Source organism: Amblyomma mixtum, chromosome 2 (genome assembly GCF_055824585.1).
Source record: "Amblyomma mixtum isolate Tamu chromosome 2, ASM5582458v1, whole genome shotgun sequence".
Classification (NCBI taxonomy): domain Eukaryota; kingdom Metazoa; phylum Arthropoda; class Arachnida; order Ixodida; family Ixodidae; genus Amblyomma; species Amblyomma mixtum.
Genome location: NC_143013.1, coordinates 67,484,987 through 67,503,253, shown reverse-complemented (window position 1 = coordinate 67,503,253; position 18,267 = coordinate 67,484,987). Strand labels below are relative to the sequence as shown.

Genomic DNA, 18,267 nt, shown 5'->3' with positions numbered 1-18,267 from the left:
AAAGATCTAAAAGTTTGAGAATTGAATAGGCATCATAAATTTCTTTCTTCTGAAGTTCTTTTCCAACTTGAGATGAGCGAAATATAATCATGCTCTAAGAACAAAATACTACGTTGTATGTGGAAACTCCTAAGCAATAAATCTCCGCCGAGGGTGGGCAATGCTTTATATACCCGTACTTCATGTACGGAACACGCTCCGTCAACTCTATCATGATGCTTCTGGTGCTGATCCTATTTGCTGCTGTTGCCACCACCTATTCTACAGAAGATGAGGGTCTGCAAGCTGAATGGAAGGACTTCAAAGAAAAATATGGCGAGTATTGTATTTCGCACAAAAAGTAATATTTTTTCATTTGGCACACTCGACATTGTCAGTCATGAAGATTAATTGGATGAAATGGAACTTACTGTTGGCAAAGGGCAACTCTCTCTGGAGCTCAGCGCGAATAAACAAAACCTAGCAGATGTTCGGTGTCAGCACACACTTCTTCAGCTAGATTCAAAATAAAAGGCTAAAATGTCGCATCAAATATACAGTTAGTTCTCGACAAGCACTAGAAAAAATTTCTTGTACTATAAAAGGTTTCTTATCTTGCCAACAGGTATGACAAAATGGTGCGCGAATGTCACCTGAAAGGAAAAGGCTAGGTTGTGGGAGCACAAGTGCAAGCGGGGATGTTATCAGTGAAAATGAGCGTCCTTATAAAAGCCCAAATGAAGCATTTTCACTGTACTAAAGTCATTACTATCTCTGCAAACACAGACAAAATCTCCCTGAAGAAAGAAAATTCGTTTAAAATTTTTGGTTCCGAACAACCTTAATGGGCTGGAGTTGAAAGAACGAATATTTCCGCTCACCCTTCAACCAGGACGACGGTACAAATCTGCTGCTGAAGAAGAAGAGAAATATAAGATATTTGCCGCCAACATGAAATATATCGAAGACCACAACAAAAATTTTACAAATGGTAAAACCTCCTATAAACTTGGAATAACCCAGTTCGCAGACATGGTGAGTAAACAACTTAGTATTTTTGATGTTAACAGTTTCAGGATTCTGTTACTATGTACAAACGCACTTACATAATTTGGCACGCATTACTTGGTTCCTGTTACGCGGTTATTTTTTATTAATAAAGATTTTGCATTAAGATGTGTGAGAGATGCGTCAGTTCATTTTCTGAATTTAGATTGCACAGAAATTCGCACATTACGTACTGATTTAGCTAAACAATTATTTGATGACAAATACTGAAGATAAAATAAAATCAGTGTGCTAGGACTAAGTCCCTCACTCACTGATTTCTCCGCCGCCTGTCGGGCTCACCCAGTCACCCTCAATATAGAGCACCAGCCTCAGCTTCGGGAGGGGTGGCAATCTAGGCCGTCCACCTAAGTTGGTAACCAGATCACGTGACCGTTCGACGTCTTTACAAAAAGAGCAGTTGCGCGTCGCTTAACCGCATCACCACTGTGCCAGGAGTGATATGAGGAGACTCCCAGGGATCTATGAATGTAAATAGAGAACAGGCACTTCCGAGTATGTGGGCATTGATCCATTAAAACTATCGCGTCATGCCCATGAGTTTTAGTGCTAGCACTAAGGCACCCACTCACCACTTTCGTCGATCTTTGTATAAAGCCTGCTTCTGTAAACCAAGCCTCAAACCGAAAGTGATACCGATGTGGAAACCGAAGCGCTATACGCACCTAATTAGCATTTGGCCTAAATCTCCCACCACGCTAAATCGCCAATTTTTAATTTTTTTTCTTTTAGAGCCTAAGAATATGTTACAAAATTAGAGGCCGTTAACGCTGAAGGTCCACCCAGTTTTTAAATCTTTATCGAAAATGTAGAACGTGAAAATTACGCATTTCCTAGCTTTTTGAACTCATGATCCCGCTTTGCATATACAGGGTGTTTCGCATAAGACTTTACAACTTTTTTTAATAGGCTTTCTGAGTTAGAAGAGCGCTTTCTGCGGCATAGCATTGTCAGCGGTGGAGTACATAAGAATTCAGCGGAAATGTGCTAACTAGCAGGATGGTTAACTAATATTTAATAGTCAACTTTTAACTATTACTGCTACTTTCCTTAAATATTGAGAGGCGTGTAGCCAACCGTAATTAATATCCATATCAGTTTTTAGAATTACGAAAACGCAGTTTCCCTCGACGCTGTGGCCCAACGAATTTTGCCCACATCGCGTCCAAATACAAGCGTTTTCGAGAAACTTGCGTGGAAAACAACCTGTCTAGTGCACGTGGGTCGTCGAAATAGCCAAAATATGTTGGGCCACAGCGCCGAGGGTAACCACGTCTTTCAAAATTCTAAAAACTGATATGAATATTACTTGTGGTGTGCTACACGCCTCTCAGTAATTAAGAAGCCTAACAGTAACGGTTAAAAAGTTAGCTATTGAATATTAGTTAACCAGCCTGATAGTTAGCACGTCTTGGCTCTAATCTCACGCACTACGCTGCTCGCAATGTTATGCAGAAGAAAGCGCTTTTACAACTCAAACAGCCTAATTTTATAGACCACCTAAAGTCTTAGGTGAAACACCCTGCATACAATATGGTGTCTCTGTGTATAGTATCATGGCCGAAATCACGTTAACAGCTTCTACGTCATAAAATACACAAACAGTGCTGTACGTTCTGCGTTACAATTGCGAGAGACATCATTTCATAAAAGCGCAATGTGCAAAACTCATATCAATGAGCTTTTAGCTATTTTTTACGTTTCTATCTCGAACTACATTGGCGACGGCAAAAATCAAAAATTGGGCACGCCATCGATGGTGACGGCCTACCATTTCGCTCCTGATATAACCTTGCCGCCTAAAACCAAAAGTAAAAAGTTTGTTATTTACAGTCAAATAAATGTCTAATTATTCACCTCTACCACGAACAAAATGTCCGCCATGTTGTAATTAAGCGGCACAGACAGCCCCGACGTATCAAATATTGTTCTAAGAATGAAAACATTCGATCGTAAAAAAAAACAGCCGGTTAAGCATTCGCAAACAACTGCAGTTGTTGCCGCTTATCTTTCGTTGACTGCATTTGCCTTTTTTAACAGTCCTTTAAACACCTAAAAACTTTAATTGCATAAATATCAGCTTAAGAACAAAGTAAGAACACGGTGCTATGTGTTCCCTGCACGTTAAAAACACCACTCATCATTGCTGAGATCAGGCTTAGCGACACTACTTGAAATAAATTCATTCTACCGAAGTGCTGTGTTGTCAAGAAAGTTATCTACGTGCCGTCACTTCACCAGAAATAGGTGTGCAATGTTGTACAAAAATAGTTTTCAATGATGACCTCTTTGACTGGTTGGAAGCGACAGGTTTCTCCGAACTCTGTCGACCGGTTGATAATTAACAGCAGGATATCATCACAAAAACTTTTTTTCTAAAAGCACTTCCTTCCCCCCCCCCCCCCAGCCACCGTAACGAGAACAGGACACAGGAAACCTAAAGTTTATTATGCTTATTAGACAATTAAAAGGTAACGGAAGTTTCAAAAGTACTCTTCTGCCTCTCGGGTTATGATATTCCATGTAACTAACGTCAGAAAAAAACAACAGTTTCGCGCCAACCGCGTTAGTTTACGCAATCACCGATGCCACCAACGCTCCTTCCGATTTCACCTTTTCTCTCATGTGCCGATGCACATTACTGCGAGACGGAGAGGTCATCGAATGTCTTCTGAGGCTTCTGCTTGCGCTACACCTAAGCAACCCAGGTAATTGGCTCAATATTGCAAATTGATGTTTTCACTCTTGTCTTTTGTAGGATAGACATTTGCCAATACGTTCCCAATAATTGGGCCAATTACCTGTGGTGCTTGGGCACCTCGTTACTTGTAAAAGCCCGATTGGGGTTTGAAGTTTTTTAGGCGCCAATTGCGCCACGCAGATGTTATAATTTTTCGCAGTCGCACAGCGAGTTCGTTGAGACGATGACTTGCATCCGCGGCAACCTAACCAGAAGTGATGGATCCTCCAACCTGACCCCGGCTAACTTGAGTGACAGAAACCTGCCGGACACGGTCGACTGGCGTACAGAGGGGGCCGTGACTCCAGTCAAAAACCAGGCCGGCTGTAGTGCCTGCTGGGCCTTCAGCGCCGTAAGTTTGCACTCGTCAGAATGCGACACCGCCTCTTTTAAACGGGCCCATGCGACGTAGATAAACCATGAGGTCCTTATTCTTTGTGAGCAGAGTAAGGGGCATTGTGACTTCTGAACGCCCAAAGAGATCGCCGAAATCGTAATATTTAATATTTTAATCTTCTCCAAAAATGCTCGTTTCGAGCGGATGGTGTCGCGACGCAGCGGCCATTTTCGGAAGCGGAAATGAGGTGGCATCCAGATTGGGCTCTGCCTCTTTGATTGGTTGTGCGTCCATTTTGCATATTGTTCCTTTACACTCATGATATGGATCCAAAATGTTATGTCCCCAAGTACTCAAAGCTGATTCCGTGCCACAAAAACTAGAAAGAAGCAGTGACAGCGAACGAAAACTAATATGAATAACGCTAGGCGGCGACCCTTTCCGTTCCACTTCAAACCTTCGCGGGGGCGAGCGCTGTGGAAACCACCCCAAGGAGGCAGCGAAGAGAAAAAACAGCCAGTCGATACACCTTGCCTAAAATGTGAAAAGGCCGGACAGGAGACGGGAGGCGAGTTAGGGAGGGGGGGGGGGGGGGACAATTTTGCGATTCGCCGTCAAAATGCGCGGCCGTGGGCTGCCCCAACAAAGCAACAATTGCATGCAAGCTTGCTCTGCGTGTGCGCTAGGCGCGGTTCTGATTGGTGGCGCCCAATCTAAGTACTAGGTGAGTGAAATGGGTGAGTGAAACGCGTTTTGTCTGATCTTTTCATTTCGAATTTTCAAACTGCAATAACATTCGTTTGCATGCTCCGATTTCAATAATTCTTTTTGCAAAAGTCTCAGGAACTCATGATAAATCTACTTAATGATATCAATCGGTACCGAGGAAATCATCGCAGTGCTCCTTTAGATCTTTGTATGCTTGCTGTGTTCAGCCATACAGGATTCCAATGTTTACCGATCTGTTTTATGAGACTCACCGGCGTAATATCTTAGCTTCTGTTCTGATGCTACTTCAATGGTGATAAAAACTATAAAAACACTATAGAGAGCCATAAGGCTTACCACAGATGGCCCAATTATAGTCCCGAAAGCCACGAAGAAAACCTTTGTTCTAGAATAAGAAGGAACTCAAATCTGTAACACCTCTCTGATCCCTAGCTACAAGATAGTTTAATAATCTACACGCCTCCTAATAACTAGGCCTGACAGAATCGGTGATGGCCTTACCATGCGTAGAACTAACCTCGTGTGCATTAGGATCAGCGGTAGTATTTTTTTGCAGATGTGAAGTGTGTCAAGCTACTATGGGGATTTCTTTGCGATGTGCGAAGATTGCCTGTGCTCTACATAAATTTACAGACAATCCAGTGAGCACTACTCATAGCATTTTTTTGGACGGGACATGCCTGACGGAGGACAAGTTGGTAAATCCTAACTATAATCCTTCTCCTGCGCACATTGTAAGTCGTCCTTTTTAAACGTCTCCAAGCTGGTACTCAGTAAAATCTGCGTAATAAATTCCTCAGGAGATTCGTTTAGTTGATTTATTGGGGTTTAATGTCCCAAAGTGACTTAGGCTATGAAGGACGCCGTAGTGAAGGACTCCGGAAATTTCGACCAACTGGGGTTCTTTAACATGCACTGACATCGCACAGTACACGGGCCCCTAGAATTTCGCCTCCATCGGAATTCGGCCGCCGCGACCGGAATCGAACCCGCCTCTTTTGGGCCACCAGCCGAGCGCTGCCACTGAGCTACCGCGGCGGGCTAATTCCTCAGGAGAGGTTTATCTAAACTAGCCATGTGCTGCCAACTGATCGCAACTTGTAATTGTTAACTGCTTTGCAAGTTCGTCTGTTTCACAACGCAGACTGGATCTCTGGAGGGTCAATATTTTCGCAAGACTGGAGAACTCGTCTCCCTTAGCGAACAAAACCTGGTCGACTGCTCCAGCGATTACGGCAACTATGGGTGCAGAGGAGGAATCGTCGGCCAAGCTTTTGAGTACATTAAAACCAATGGTGGCGTTGACACCGAAGAAAGCTACCCGTACGTAGCCGAGGTAAGTTCACATCACCTGTGTAATCGCCACACGGGGGATAAAAATGCCCAGATTAACACGATGAAATCGTCTAGGAGCTAGCAGATGTGTGGGTAGTTTACCAAGCTAGTAACAGCTGTATGCTAAACCAACTTTTACAAAGACAGCGAATGGTCTGCCAGTGAAAATGGCATGGGGGTTTCCGGACATGAACCGATGAGGCTCGTGTAAGTTGCACTTTTGCGTAAACGGCTGTTTAATGATGCCGGAGTCCGCAATGTTTCAGTCTCATGACCACAGACAGTATAAGCATTTAGAACCCTAACTGATATTTTATGTACTCGAAAACATGTCGGTTTCCAGGGATAAAAAGTTATGCTTTCGAATCTAGCTGCTATTCATTCGATTAATATTTTATTTTCCCGGTTGGTAAGTGTTCCCACGCAACAAAGCAACCCTGCGGACAAACGAATTCACTCAAGTGGGGGCTCCAAATAATTTCGACTACATGAAATTCCTTGAGGTGCAAGCAAACATCCACATACGGGTGGTTTTGCATTTCACCTTCAACGAAGTCAATCAACAGCGAACGGGAATGAAACCCTGAATTCTTACTCCGCAAAAGAACGTTGCATCCGCTTGATTATTTCGTATGATGCTTCTTTATCAACTATTGCCTTCAAGTTCTTGGCAAGGGAAACACAGAGCTGACAGCGCTTTCCTGCGCTTCCTGCTCTCAACACCACAACTGCTCCGAATGTATTGTGTTATTTATCCCCAACATTTGGCGTGCAGGACCAAGACTGCGCCTTCAAACGAGAGGACGTGGGAGCGACTTGCACAGGGCACACGGGCCTTGAGTATGGTTCCGAGGATGCCCTGAAGAATGCTGTTGCTACTGTTGGTCCCGTTTCTGTTGCTATTGATGCGCGTTTTCCGAGCTTCCAGCACTACACAGGAGGTAAAGCATTTGTCTCGTTTTATGCGGCAAATAAGCAAATAAGGAATGCAGCTATTTTCATAGGGGTTTGCAGACACAAAATTTCGAACGTAAAGAAATTACATGAAATATTTTTATTGACCTAAGGAGGCGCCTTCCAGTAAGATGCAGTCGCAGTCGTTGAGAGGAAAATTATTTATTATAATTTTGAATATTCTCCGAGGAGCCGCTCGGTGTTTCCACCGGAGTAAAGTTACGTCAAGGATTTCTCACCCCAAATATTGTGACCTTACCGAACTCGCTTGTGAGCGACCAGCGCGTTCCGGTGACGCCGACGTAATCAAGAATGGTTTAGTCCAGGTTTTCCTGTAGACCGCGGCGTGATTGGGCACTTCAGCGCTGGCACCGACCGGTACTGAAGCAGACTGGGCAAAACAGTTGGTGAATAATTCTTTACGCTTGTCACCGGTGTTGTGGGCTGAATCTCATATTTTCTAGGGCCCGTTGGTCTGCTTCAAGGAAAAGGAACGACAAACCAAAAATTTTACATCTGTACAGTTGTAATCTATGCAACATTATTCTCCCTTCGTTCAAGGACGACAGATACATTCGGAAACGTTCGTGTCCAGTACAAATGCTTTTTTTTTTTTGTATTGACAACGAGACCAGCTCATCCATTACACTCTTCATTAAGTAGAAAAAGTTAGCCGACGATCACGCTTCTCCGTTATGGGGTTTTTGAACGCAGCTGCTGCGCTACTCTAAACGTAGGCAACCGAATGCGGAGCACGCACTGCTGAACGGAGTTTGCTCTAGATATCGACTTTGGCGGCACGCATAGCGTTCCCCGCCGATGGGCCCTAACCAATACCTCCTAGAAAGACTTGAGGCCTGCGCGCTGCGCGAGTGACGTCACATCCAGTAGGCGGATGGCCGCGTCGCTCGCTTCCTCCGCAGCGCTTGGTGTCGCTTTTTTAGGATGGTTTAGTCCCTCTCTATCGACCGCTGTATTAAGCGCGAGTGCGACCGCTTTACAAGCGTACAAAAAGATAGGCGTGCGCTCATTTATAAAGAAAGGAAGAGCCTGCTGTGAAATAACTAGGGGTCTGGTCAGCTGCAGTGCACTTTTTAGAGAAGTAAGATTGACAAACTACTCTAGGTGAGCGAATAACTGATACAAAACGCGAGAATTCTGCAGTGCAGTTGTTTCGCTTCGCTGGCTTCGGCTTCAGCGGCGTGCGTCACGTGAATTCGGGATGATGGAGGCAACAGCAACTCGATCGTCACCTTCATGCAAAACTGTGTAATGGTGCCTATTGCAGCATTCTACAATTACTGCTCCCATGGGGAGTTTATTGTTTGCTGAATATTCAAGAATGAGGCAAAATTTAGTCGTCAACCAAAAGACAAATTTCGGTTTATTGGTCATGGGCATGCAAAGGCGCTATAAATAAATGTAAGACAATATAATATACATACAGTACACAGAACTAATGAAGCATCAAGGTAACAAAATTGAACTGCCAGGTAGTAACCACAGATTTGTAAAACAAACATACCCTTTAAATATGAAAACATAAATTGTACTCATGGTCACACTTAAGACTTAGACCATGTCACATACAGTAGAACAGGTCACTGCAACAAACATCAAGGAAACGAAGGCAGTCATGGTTCGCAGTCCAAAATAACACAAAACATTTAGCAACATACGGTTAAGCACAAAACATATATGATGAAAAACAATTGCAATCGACTAGAATGAGGAACTTGGTTACTTCACATAATATGGCACTGCGAGAACAAATCAAAGCAATAAACACTCCACATACAAACAAGCACATGCTCCTCTCTTCTTTTGGAACACTGTCGTGTGGACAGGTACGATGGGCAGTCCTTGAATATTGAAGGCACAGCGCTAGGGTCCAGTCGTGGCACCGGCAAAGTGGTCTCGATAACCTTTCCAGTCCTTGGGTCATGATAGACTGTTTTTTTTAATAAAGCTCTCATGGAAGTGCAGCGCACAGACCTGCAAAACCGAAAACAGGGGACTGTACCACAAAAAGATATCACAGTGTCTCCGAAATGACATTAATTATGTATACGTGCTCAAGGTAGTTTTTTTTTTGGTATTGGCAGATTCTTTCCTGATGCAAGCACAGGCTGAACGAACACTTTTCGCAGAAAACACATGGTATTTGGTGTTTAACGTCCCAAAGCAGCTCAGGCTACGAGAGACGCCTTAGTGGAGGACTCCGGATAATTTCGACCATCTAGGGTTCTTTAACGTGCACGCGTCTGTCGACACTCCTGCCGACGCGTCTGTCGACACGGCTGCCGACGCGTCTGTCGACATTCCTGCCGACGCGTCTGTCGACACGGCTGCCGACGCGTCTGTCGACACGGCTGCCGACGCGTCTGTCGACATTGCTGCCGACGCGTCTGTCGACACGGCTGCCGACGCGTCTGTCGAAATTCCTGCCGACGCGTCTGTCGACACTGCTACCGACGAGTCTGTCGAAATTCCTGCCGACGCGTCTGTCGAAATTCCTGCCGACGCGTCTGTCGACACGGCTGCCGACGCGGCTGTCGAAATTCCTGCCGACGCGTCTGTCGAAATTCCTGCCGACGCGTCTGCTAACGACAGTATGAGGCATTAAAGGCTTTCGCCTTAATATGAACACGAAAGAATTTCGCTTGTCAGCCGTAGGAAGCATTCTGAGAGTCGCCTCGTCCTTCTATGCGGCACAACGGATTCTAGGCCTAACGCTCAATATGCTCGCACTGACATTGAACTTTGCGCAGCGTAAAAGCGGGCATGAAGGTACACAACAAGCTAATTAAAGCAGTTCTTACCCTTGAAGAAGCTGTAACTTGGTAGTCCTTGCGTGGTATTGCACGCAGCCAGTTGTTCCGCTGGGCATCGTCCTTCGGAAATCAGAAGACTTGAATTTTCGAGTCTTCGTCGTAGTTTCCCCGGCATTTCGGCACACAGCACTTGTAAGGCATGCTGATAGCCGCACTTCACTCCTTGACAACCACCACGCGCGCCGATCATGCGCAGGAACGCGCACCCAGTGCAGAAACACAGAACGACGCCAGAACGATGCACGCAACGGCAGGCTTCCTGCCGCTGGTCCGCGCGCGCCGACTGCGGGGTTCGTCGGTTCGTTTCGTGCGCGCGCGCCTCCCGACTCTCGAAGAGGCGATCGCCTACCGGAAATGACGTTGGTCACGTGACATTTGGGAGCGCGCAGGCCTGAAGTCTTTCTAGGAGGTATTGCCCCTAACCCTTATGAGCCTCGCCTCGGGCGGACTGCAAGCGTGCGTACACAGCGCGCTACTCTGGGGCCATCTCGGAGGAGCGATGCATACCTTATCGGGCACGTCATCGGCGAGCAGACGACGGCGTGCGCTCGTCTTCTGTGCTCTTCACGCTGTCGCCACTCCCACCTCTCTCCTTCGCTTTCTTTATAGCGCGTTTTTGGCTATCACCGTCTTCTCTCCCCTGCTGCAATCCGCTGGTTGGTTGGTTAGTTTATGGGGTTTAGAGTCCCAAAGTGACTCAGGCTATGAGGGACGCCGTAGTGGAGGGCTCCGGAAATTTCGAACACCTGGGGTTCTTTCACGCGCACTGACATCGCACAGTACACGGGCCTCTGGAATTTCGCGTCCATCGAAATTCGACCCCCGCGGCCGGGATCGAACCCGCATCTTTCGGGTCGGCAGCCGAGCGCCATAACCACTGAGCCACCGCTACGGCTCAACCCGGGGAGCGGGCGAGTGCCTAAGAACTGCATTCTAAAAAAACTTTAGATTAGCTGGTAATACAGAACGCAATTAGGCTTCCTCCCTGAAGTTTCCTCTCGACAGTTTTAGGAGCATAAAAATATTTTGGCATTTCTCCGCATTGAACGCTTATAATGAATGCAACCAATACACATAAACAGACGCAAGTTGTCTCACTGGGAAGGCCACCTCTGTTACGTAAATTGTAAATTGTGGGGCCTACCGTGCCGAAGTCACACATGTGCCATAGAGTCATCGCACTTCGGGCGTTTGAAATAATTTTGGCCAACACGTTTTCTTCAACATACACTGACATAACACAGCACACGGCCATTTTTGTATTTCGCCTCCATCGAAATACAGCAGCCACGGCCATGATTCGATGCGAAGACGTTTGAATTAGCAGCTTAATGTTAAAAAACATTTATCACAATCTGTCCGGTAAATTTTATGTCTCTAATAAAGGTCGTATTACATTGAGGTTATAATGAAAATGTGGTCGAAGAGAAACAACGCTCGCAGTTGCTCTTCCTTCGTCTCCTCTCCCTTTGTCCTTGGTCTGCTTTTATACGAGCGGCCGATTAGGGCACACTCCGGACGACGACGACGACGACGACGACGACGATGATGATGATGATGATGATGAGGATGATGATGATGATGATGATATTGTCCTCAGGCTTAAGGGCGGGGGATGCGCTGCACCGCGGTTCGCTTGTTTTGTCCCCGTCCTCTTCTGTCCTCCCATTTCTCTTTCTAACCTCAGGCTTCCCTCTACACGTCCGTTAAATGGAAATGACATCTCCGGCAGGAAGTTGCACAAGGAGGAAATCGCATGGCAGTTTTTTTTTTTTTGTACTCCTGCTACACACATGTTATTGAGCCTGCGCACAAGGGTCACTTTAAGAGAAGGAACATGTGAGGCCCATAATTAAGGGATGCCACCCAGAGAGTGTGTTGACCCCGTAAGCTAAAGGTAACAAAAACAAATTCAACTACAATTAAAAAGTTTTTTTTTTTTACTCCCAGCAGCTGAAAGCGCAGCATAAGGTTAAGCAGCGTCTGAACACAACCGTTGAAATCTCGAAATACAGTTTTATTTGTTTATATTTTCCGTACGCCACGCAGCGCCCTGGGAAAGAATTATCACTTCATGTACCTCATATTAAAGATGATTTCACGTATTTAAAAATTTTGCTCCTTCCTGTTTGAAATATACTGAGGTTCTTCGAGCCATGTTTGTTTTTTGCTTATTAATGCTTGTCGAGCTGATGTACAGGCGCGGCCATAAGTAAACGGAGCACGCTATTGCGTTCGAAGTGCAATCACGCTTTCTACATTGGTAATGAAGAAGCGTTGTTTGTCTACAAGAAAGCCCACCAACCTCCTCTACCAGCATGCGCGCACCACTGCTGGAAATTTCAATCAGGTGACGCGTGAAAAATATTCGAAAACAGTTGCTGCTCCGTTTACTTTTGTCCGCACCTGTACATGAGTGCGGAGGTTCCATCCTCGGCTTCTGGCGTCTTTTATATAGCAGTTTTACGGTTTAAATTTACTTCGTGTTTAATTTTCAGAAGGGGTGTACAATGAGCCTCGGTGCAGTACGACGCATCTGACCCACGCTGTTCTAGTCGTGGGCTACGGTTCCCAGGACGGCGAGAACTACTGGATTGTCAAAAACAGGTAAAACCTCTGTACAGCTCGACTTCAGGCTAAAAGAAATTAGCGCAAATTCCTTAGTTGATTTCTCAACCTGCGGCTTCTAAAGCCGCGAAAAATTTCACCTGACCCCTTCTCTATTCTATCCCACGCAAATTGCGGCCATTGCAGCGACGCATTTGGGATACCAGGACGCGGCCACATCACAGGTGTTTTCCACTTTCTCTTCTAGGGAAAAAAAGATAGACGCATTAACCTAGCAGGTGTCATAAAAACTCTTTGTTGATGCGTTCGTCACTTTTTGGTACCTAATATCACACAGGCATAATGAAACATCTTCGTCAGTTTTCTTTTAAGTATTGGGTGATAGCCCATTCTACAGGTGAGCGCATCATGAAAAATTACAAATGTTAAGATATTACGTTAGTGCAAAGGCAGTCATTAAGACTGCCAATAACTAAACTGGCTGGTAAGAAAAAAATTCAGGGGGCAGTTTGACTGCCTAAAGTGCGTAGAGGCGGAAGCGTTTTCCGCACCACTTTGACTGCCTCTGTGGCACTGGTGACGTCACCACTGGATGACGCCACACATAAATAATGACTAATTACTAAACAATGACAAATTACTAATAATGGCTAATTACCGATTAATGACTAAATACTGATTAAATGCTAATTAATGACGCTTAAGCTTCGCCTTTAGGGGTGAAACCCGACAGCGTGTTGTAGAGCTGCCAGGGGGTCCACGGAACGCCACCACCCGTTCGGAGCGATGGCTTGCCCCTTCAACGCAACGCTTTTTGAGGAAACGAAATGGCGCAGTAATTCTGTCATCTCGGTGGACACCTGAACCGCACCGTACACGAAGGGAGGAAGTGAGAGTGAAAGAAGAGAAAGAAAGAGGGGCCGTAATGAAGAAAATGAAAATTGTATTTGAGGAAAGGAAATTACGCAGTAACTGTCTCGCATATCATAATGGACACCCGTCAGAAGCGTGACACCTCTGCTGAGAGAGAGAGAGAAAAAAAAACTTTATTGTACAAGGAATTCGGGGCACGCCCCAGGGTCCCCGCACGACCCCACTGCACTCAAGTGTTTATGTTCCTAAGGTCCATAACACTGGCAGCCCGGCCGGTGGCGATGGTCTGCACGGCCGGGTCCTCCGAGCGCAGCAGGGTCTCCCAGTCCTCCCAGGTCTTGAGGTTCTCTAGGTCCCGCGGGGGAGGGTCCGCCGGGCAGAGGGAAAGGGTGTGGAGGGAGGAGGCGAACGGTTCTGGGCATAGGACCCATGCCGGAGTGGGGAAGGAGGGATGATAGTGGGCTAGGGTAAGGGGTGAAGGGAGAGTGTGTGTCTGTAGTCTGCGCCAGAGCGTTGCTTGTTTGTTATCTAGGGAGGGTGGGGCGGGGGGTAGAGCTGGCGTGAGGCTCTGTAGGCCTGCGTCAACTCGCTGAATGAGTGCATGCCCTCCTTCGCGAATCCCCGATCCGAGGGCACCTGAGCCCGGTTTAAAGAACCTCGGGTTAAAAGGTTGGCGGCCTCGTTTCCGGGATTCCCGGAGTGCGCGGGCACCCATATCAGCTCCACTTGGCGGGGCGGGGGTGCATCGGGCGAGTCCAGTATGCCAAAACTAGGGACATGGACTCGGCCTCGAGCAAAATTTAGAATCGCAGTTTTAGAATCACTTAAAATGTAACGGGCTTCCGTGCGGGTGATAGCAAGTGCTGACAAGATTCTGCTGACAGCCTTCAGTCAGTCAACAACGACCTTTCGCCTTAAAAACCACTTCAGCGGCTGACTGCTGTGGTGCTTCTCTTCGCGATGTGTGCTCCCGGGCTAAGCCTTCGTTTTTCTAGTGCGCCTTATTTTGACCACTAATTATGTCATCGGATAAGAATTCTAGCGAGTTAAAAACGTACCTAGATATAAATTCCGAAAGAAGACAGCTGGACCCTACGCAGTATTTTTAATACGGACTATTTTCAGTGTGTTTGCTGAAAACGCAATGAACCAGGAGTGAGTCTACCATAGAATTAGTACCATTCACAACAAGCAAACCAAATATGAACAACAGAAAGAAAAGCCATGCTTCACATTATTTTTTCTTCTTCGGAGCAGAAAGGCAGGAAAAGGCTTGAGCGCGTAAGGTGTATTTAGTATGCATGCGGATGAGCTCGGGATGAGTAAGACGCAAAGGCGAGGTTGTTAACTGGTTAAATGGCCGGCTGACGACCTTACACAACGTGAACAAGATGAGTATTACCAGAGTTGGTATGCCGCAGCTGTAGAGCCCGGCGCCACTTTTAAAGTCGGTGTTTCCCCGGCGAGGTAACGCAATTTTAAGAGGTGGGACCAACTTCAGACGAATAATCGACCAGCTTCGATGAATGAATGAATGAATGAATGAATGAATGAATGAATGAATGAATGAATGAATGAATGAATGAATGAATGAATGAATGAATGAATGAATGAATGAATGAATGAATGAATGAAACGCCATCTCAAGAGGTGGAACCAACTTCAGACGAATAATCGACGAGCTTCGTCGTGTGGCGTTCGTCTGATGGTCGCCGCCCTTCTGGACTTCGCAGACTGACGAGTGACGTCGGACGGACCTAGAAGTGGCTTCTCGCTCGAGCCCGTGGCAGCGCAGAAAAGTCTTCTTTTTCCGATTTGTCTCTCTGCATCGTCAGCCTTTCACAAAGAACAAATATGCCATAGCATTCACGATGCGCACTCAGGACAGCAAGGAATCCTGATTGTCGTGTTTATAAACCGTTGTTTAAGAACAAAATAATACTCCTGTGAAAAAAAAAAAAAGATACTCTTCTCGGTTGTAAACAATCGTGTTTACTACGCGCGAGCAAAATGCGTCGATGCCAAGGGCGTTGTCGGAAACCGCTGCGGAGCGGCCGTTCAAATAACGGTATATCACTCTTTGCAGCAAGAAATTCTTTATACAAGAGCTGCATGGGCAGTGACGCAGTCGAGGTGAACTATTTGATCATTTTAAGAGAAGAGTCAGCGTTTCTCCGCGCTGAGGTCGTTTCGTTAGTGCATTTGGCACTTGTGGATCGTATTTGCATTGGAGACCAACACCGGCGGCACAGCAGCCGCTTCATCGCTCTTCATGGCCTAGCCTAAAACACACTGGGCGCCGCGCTGCCGGTGCCCTTGTGAACTTTGTTCAAAAAATTTATTCCATGTGGGTTTTTGGGACTCGCCCTGCTCTGTCTCATTCGGTTTGTTTCTCCATGGTGCGTTCTCCCTAGTTGCCTCAACTTACAAAGCGAGGCGCCTGCGTTGCAGCGACACGAGCGCCACGGACGGCGTTATTGCTGCGCGCACAGGGGGAGACAGCCCTCCCTCTCTCTCCGGCTTGGGAACTCGTCGTGTGCAGACGTTTCGCCGCGGCCCTCCGCTCTCCGCCAGCGTAGCAAGGCTTACTTCTCGCGAGCTCATCTCTGGCGTCTTCGTATTTTTTCCCCTGCCTTAGCGTGGGTGAACATTCAATCCTAACCTTGCTAGTGAGTCGGGCGACCTCCATTCCTTGTCGTATTTTGTTGCTAGACGGCAATATTAGAGAGTTTTAGTATAGCGTACGGAGACATACGCAAGGGCATAGCGAACGCAATAAAATAGCGTCATTCGTACTGCGCATGCGCCAAACGCTATTTCAAACCGAGGTTTTACGTACGTTCGCATTACGTGCGCTATTTTTCAAATTTAGCACGCGTGCTCTTGCGTACGCTAGGAAAAACAGCGTTGTCAACATGGCTGCACCCACGTCGCCCACTTCGGAGAGAAATTGTCAATGTTATTGGGTTTTTAGGCATATCACTGCCCTTAAATGAAACATGTGATACTCGCTTTGCCTCCTCTCGCTGACAGCAGAACGAATGAGTGATAAACTTGCCCTATTTTGCATTCTGTGTAACGGTTCCGCCGTTCCTAACCCTAACAAAACACCGCCGACTGTGCATTGGCTTGATTTGGATTCTTACGCCAAGGAAGTCATGGCCTTGCCAAAAGTAGCCGTTTCGGCGGTCGGCTGGCCCGTCGCAGTGCTCGTAGCACGTGTTGGTGCTGACATTGTCGCAGTACTCGTAGCACGACTCATTTGGGGACGCCATGCAACCGGTTACCTACTTGCAACTACTTGGATAAGCTCGGCCAATGCCTTGGCGAAGGGAAAGTAAGTGCGCAAAAAGGACGATCACGAGAGAAGAGACAGGACGGGATCTCGTGATCGTTCTTTTTTGCGCACTTACCTTCCCTTCGTCATGAACCAACTTGCCCAATAACGTATCCTGCTGAATGCCTTGGCTAAGCGCTAAAGATATGACAAAATGTTTTTACACTATAACACCAGATGGCGCCAGCGCGGCCTTGGCTAATAATAAAGAAAAGCTGAGCATGGTGGCAATTGCCACCACCCCGTTTCAAAGGGGGCGCTCCTATCCATCCATTCCATTCCATTCTATCGCTGCGTTCGGGTTGTTTTACGGTAAACTAAAAGTGCTCTTGCGACTTCTGCATTAACCTGCCGCTAAATGCTTGCGTGTAACGTACGTAAGCGCTCATACGCTGTACTATTGTTGTTGTAGAGTTAAATGCATTGTTTGCCTCAGCCAGAGTGTCGTTCCTTTGTTTCCTACAGAGCATGGCCCGGCGTGGTCGGCGTTCTCAAGGTAGCGCTCGCGATCACTGGATAGGGTCGGTGATTTGGACTGTGAGCCGCGGTTAAGCGGAGAAAACTTATCCCGTTATTTCAGCACCACAGGGCAGCATTCACGAAGAATCACGTTGAGGCAGCCACTTCAAGTTGTAGTGTGTAACTACTTCAATTATTCAAAAGAACTTTCATAACTTTCTCGAACAAGCACTCATCTGCTGCACAAAATTTTTTCATCTTTTTTTTTCCAGCTGGGGTGAAAACTGGGGTCAGAACGGCTACATCCTCATGTCTCGTGACAAGGACAACCAGTGCGGCATCGCCACTTTTGCAGTGTACCCCTTCGTCTGAGCTAATCCAACAGCCACAGGAAAGCATCACGCCGGAATGGTCATAAGTTATTGACGAATCAGTAAATATAAAAAACAAAACACCATCGGCATCGCTTTTCATTTCTTGTCTCGTGTGCACAGTAGCTACACATGAGAAGATGCTACTTCATTTTGTAACAAAAACACCAAGTTTTTTATAGGCGATCTTCCAGGGCACCAGCGAAAAAAACCTATGACCTCATAATTTATTTAAACTTCTATTATGAGGCCAGAAAATCAACTATGGCCCAGAATGAATTGTATGTGCTGCTAAATGTTGCGGTGGTACTCGCTGCAAAATTCTAGTATCAGGCGCTTAGCTCTTCGGCTACTTTTCTGTAAACGGTGTAAATATTTATGCACGCATTTGCTGCGTTTCATGCGATGGAATAAAAAAATACGCTGTGCGCCTTGGTATCAGACTTCATGTTGAAGAGGAAGTCTTTAAGTAAAGTGGAATGCCTGCCAGTAAACTGTCTTCTTTCTTTGGCGCAAAGAGTAATCAAAAATAGCTGCACATTACCAAATCGTCCAGTAGTTCTGCATGAGAAGGGGTTGCAAGAGCATAAGTTTTATTTCTCTTTTTGGACATTTCTGTTTCCCGAGGTTTACTTGAAGGCGTTCTTTTGTGATCTTTTCGATGTTTCACATACCCTTCCGTA

At 46.3% G+C, this 18,267-nt stretch overlaps 1 protein-coding gene and 1 long non-coding RNA gene across 2 annotated transcripts; one reads left to right on the top strand and one right to left on the bottom strand.

Annotated features, from left to right (window-relative positions):
• The first annotated feature begins 212 nt into the window (after positions 1 to 212).
• On the top strand, positions 213 to 17,585 carry LOC149359630 (cathepsin L-like peptidase). Its single transcript, XM_089571778.1, has 7 exons — positions 213 to 315; positions 872 to 1,014; positions 3,948 to 4,139; positions 5,998 to 6,189; positions 6,964 to 7,129; positions 12,478 to 12,583; positions 17,486 to 17,585. The coding sequence occupies exons 1-7, from the start codon at positions 213 to 215 to the stop codon at positions 17,583 to 17,585; spliced, it is 1,002 nt and encodes a 333-aa protein (XP_089427904.1).
• LOC149359631 (uncharacterized) lies at positions 8,496 to 10,394 on the bottom strand. The gene is made up of 2 exons (XR_016288791.1): positions 9,965 to 10,394; positions 8,496 to 9,137 (listed from the first exon to the last, which is right to left on the bottom strand). It is a non-coding gene; the product is annotated as an uncharacterized LOC149359631 (long non-coding RNA).
• Positions 17,586 to 18,267: the final 682 nt, after the last annotated feature.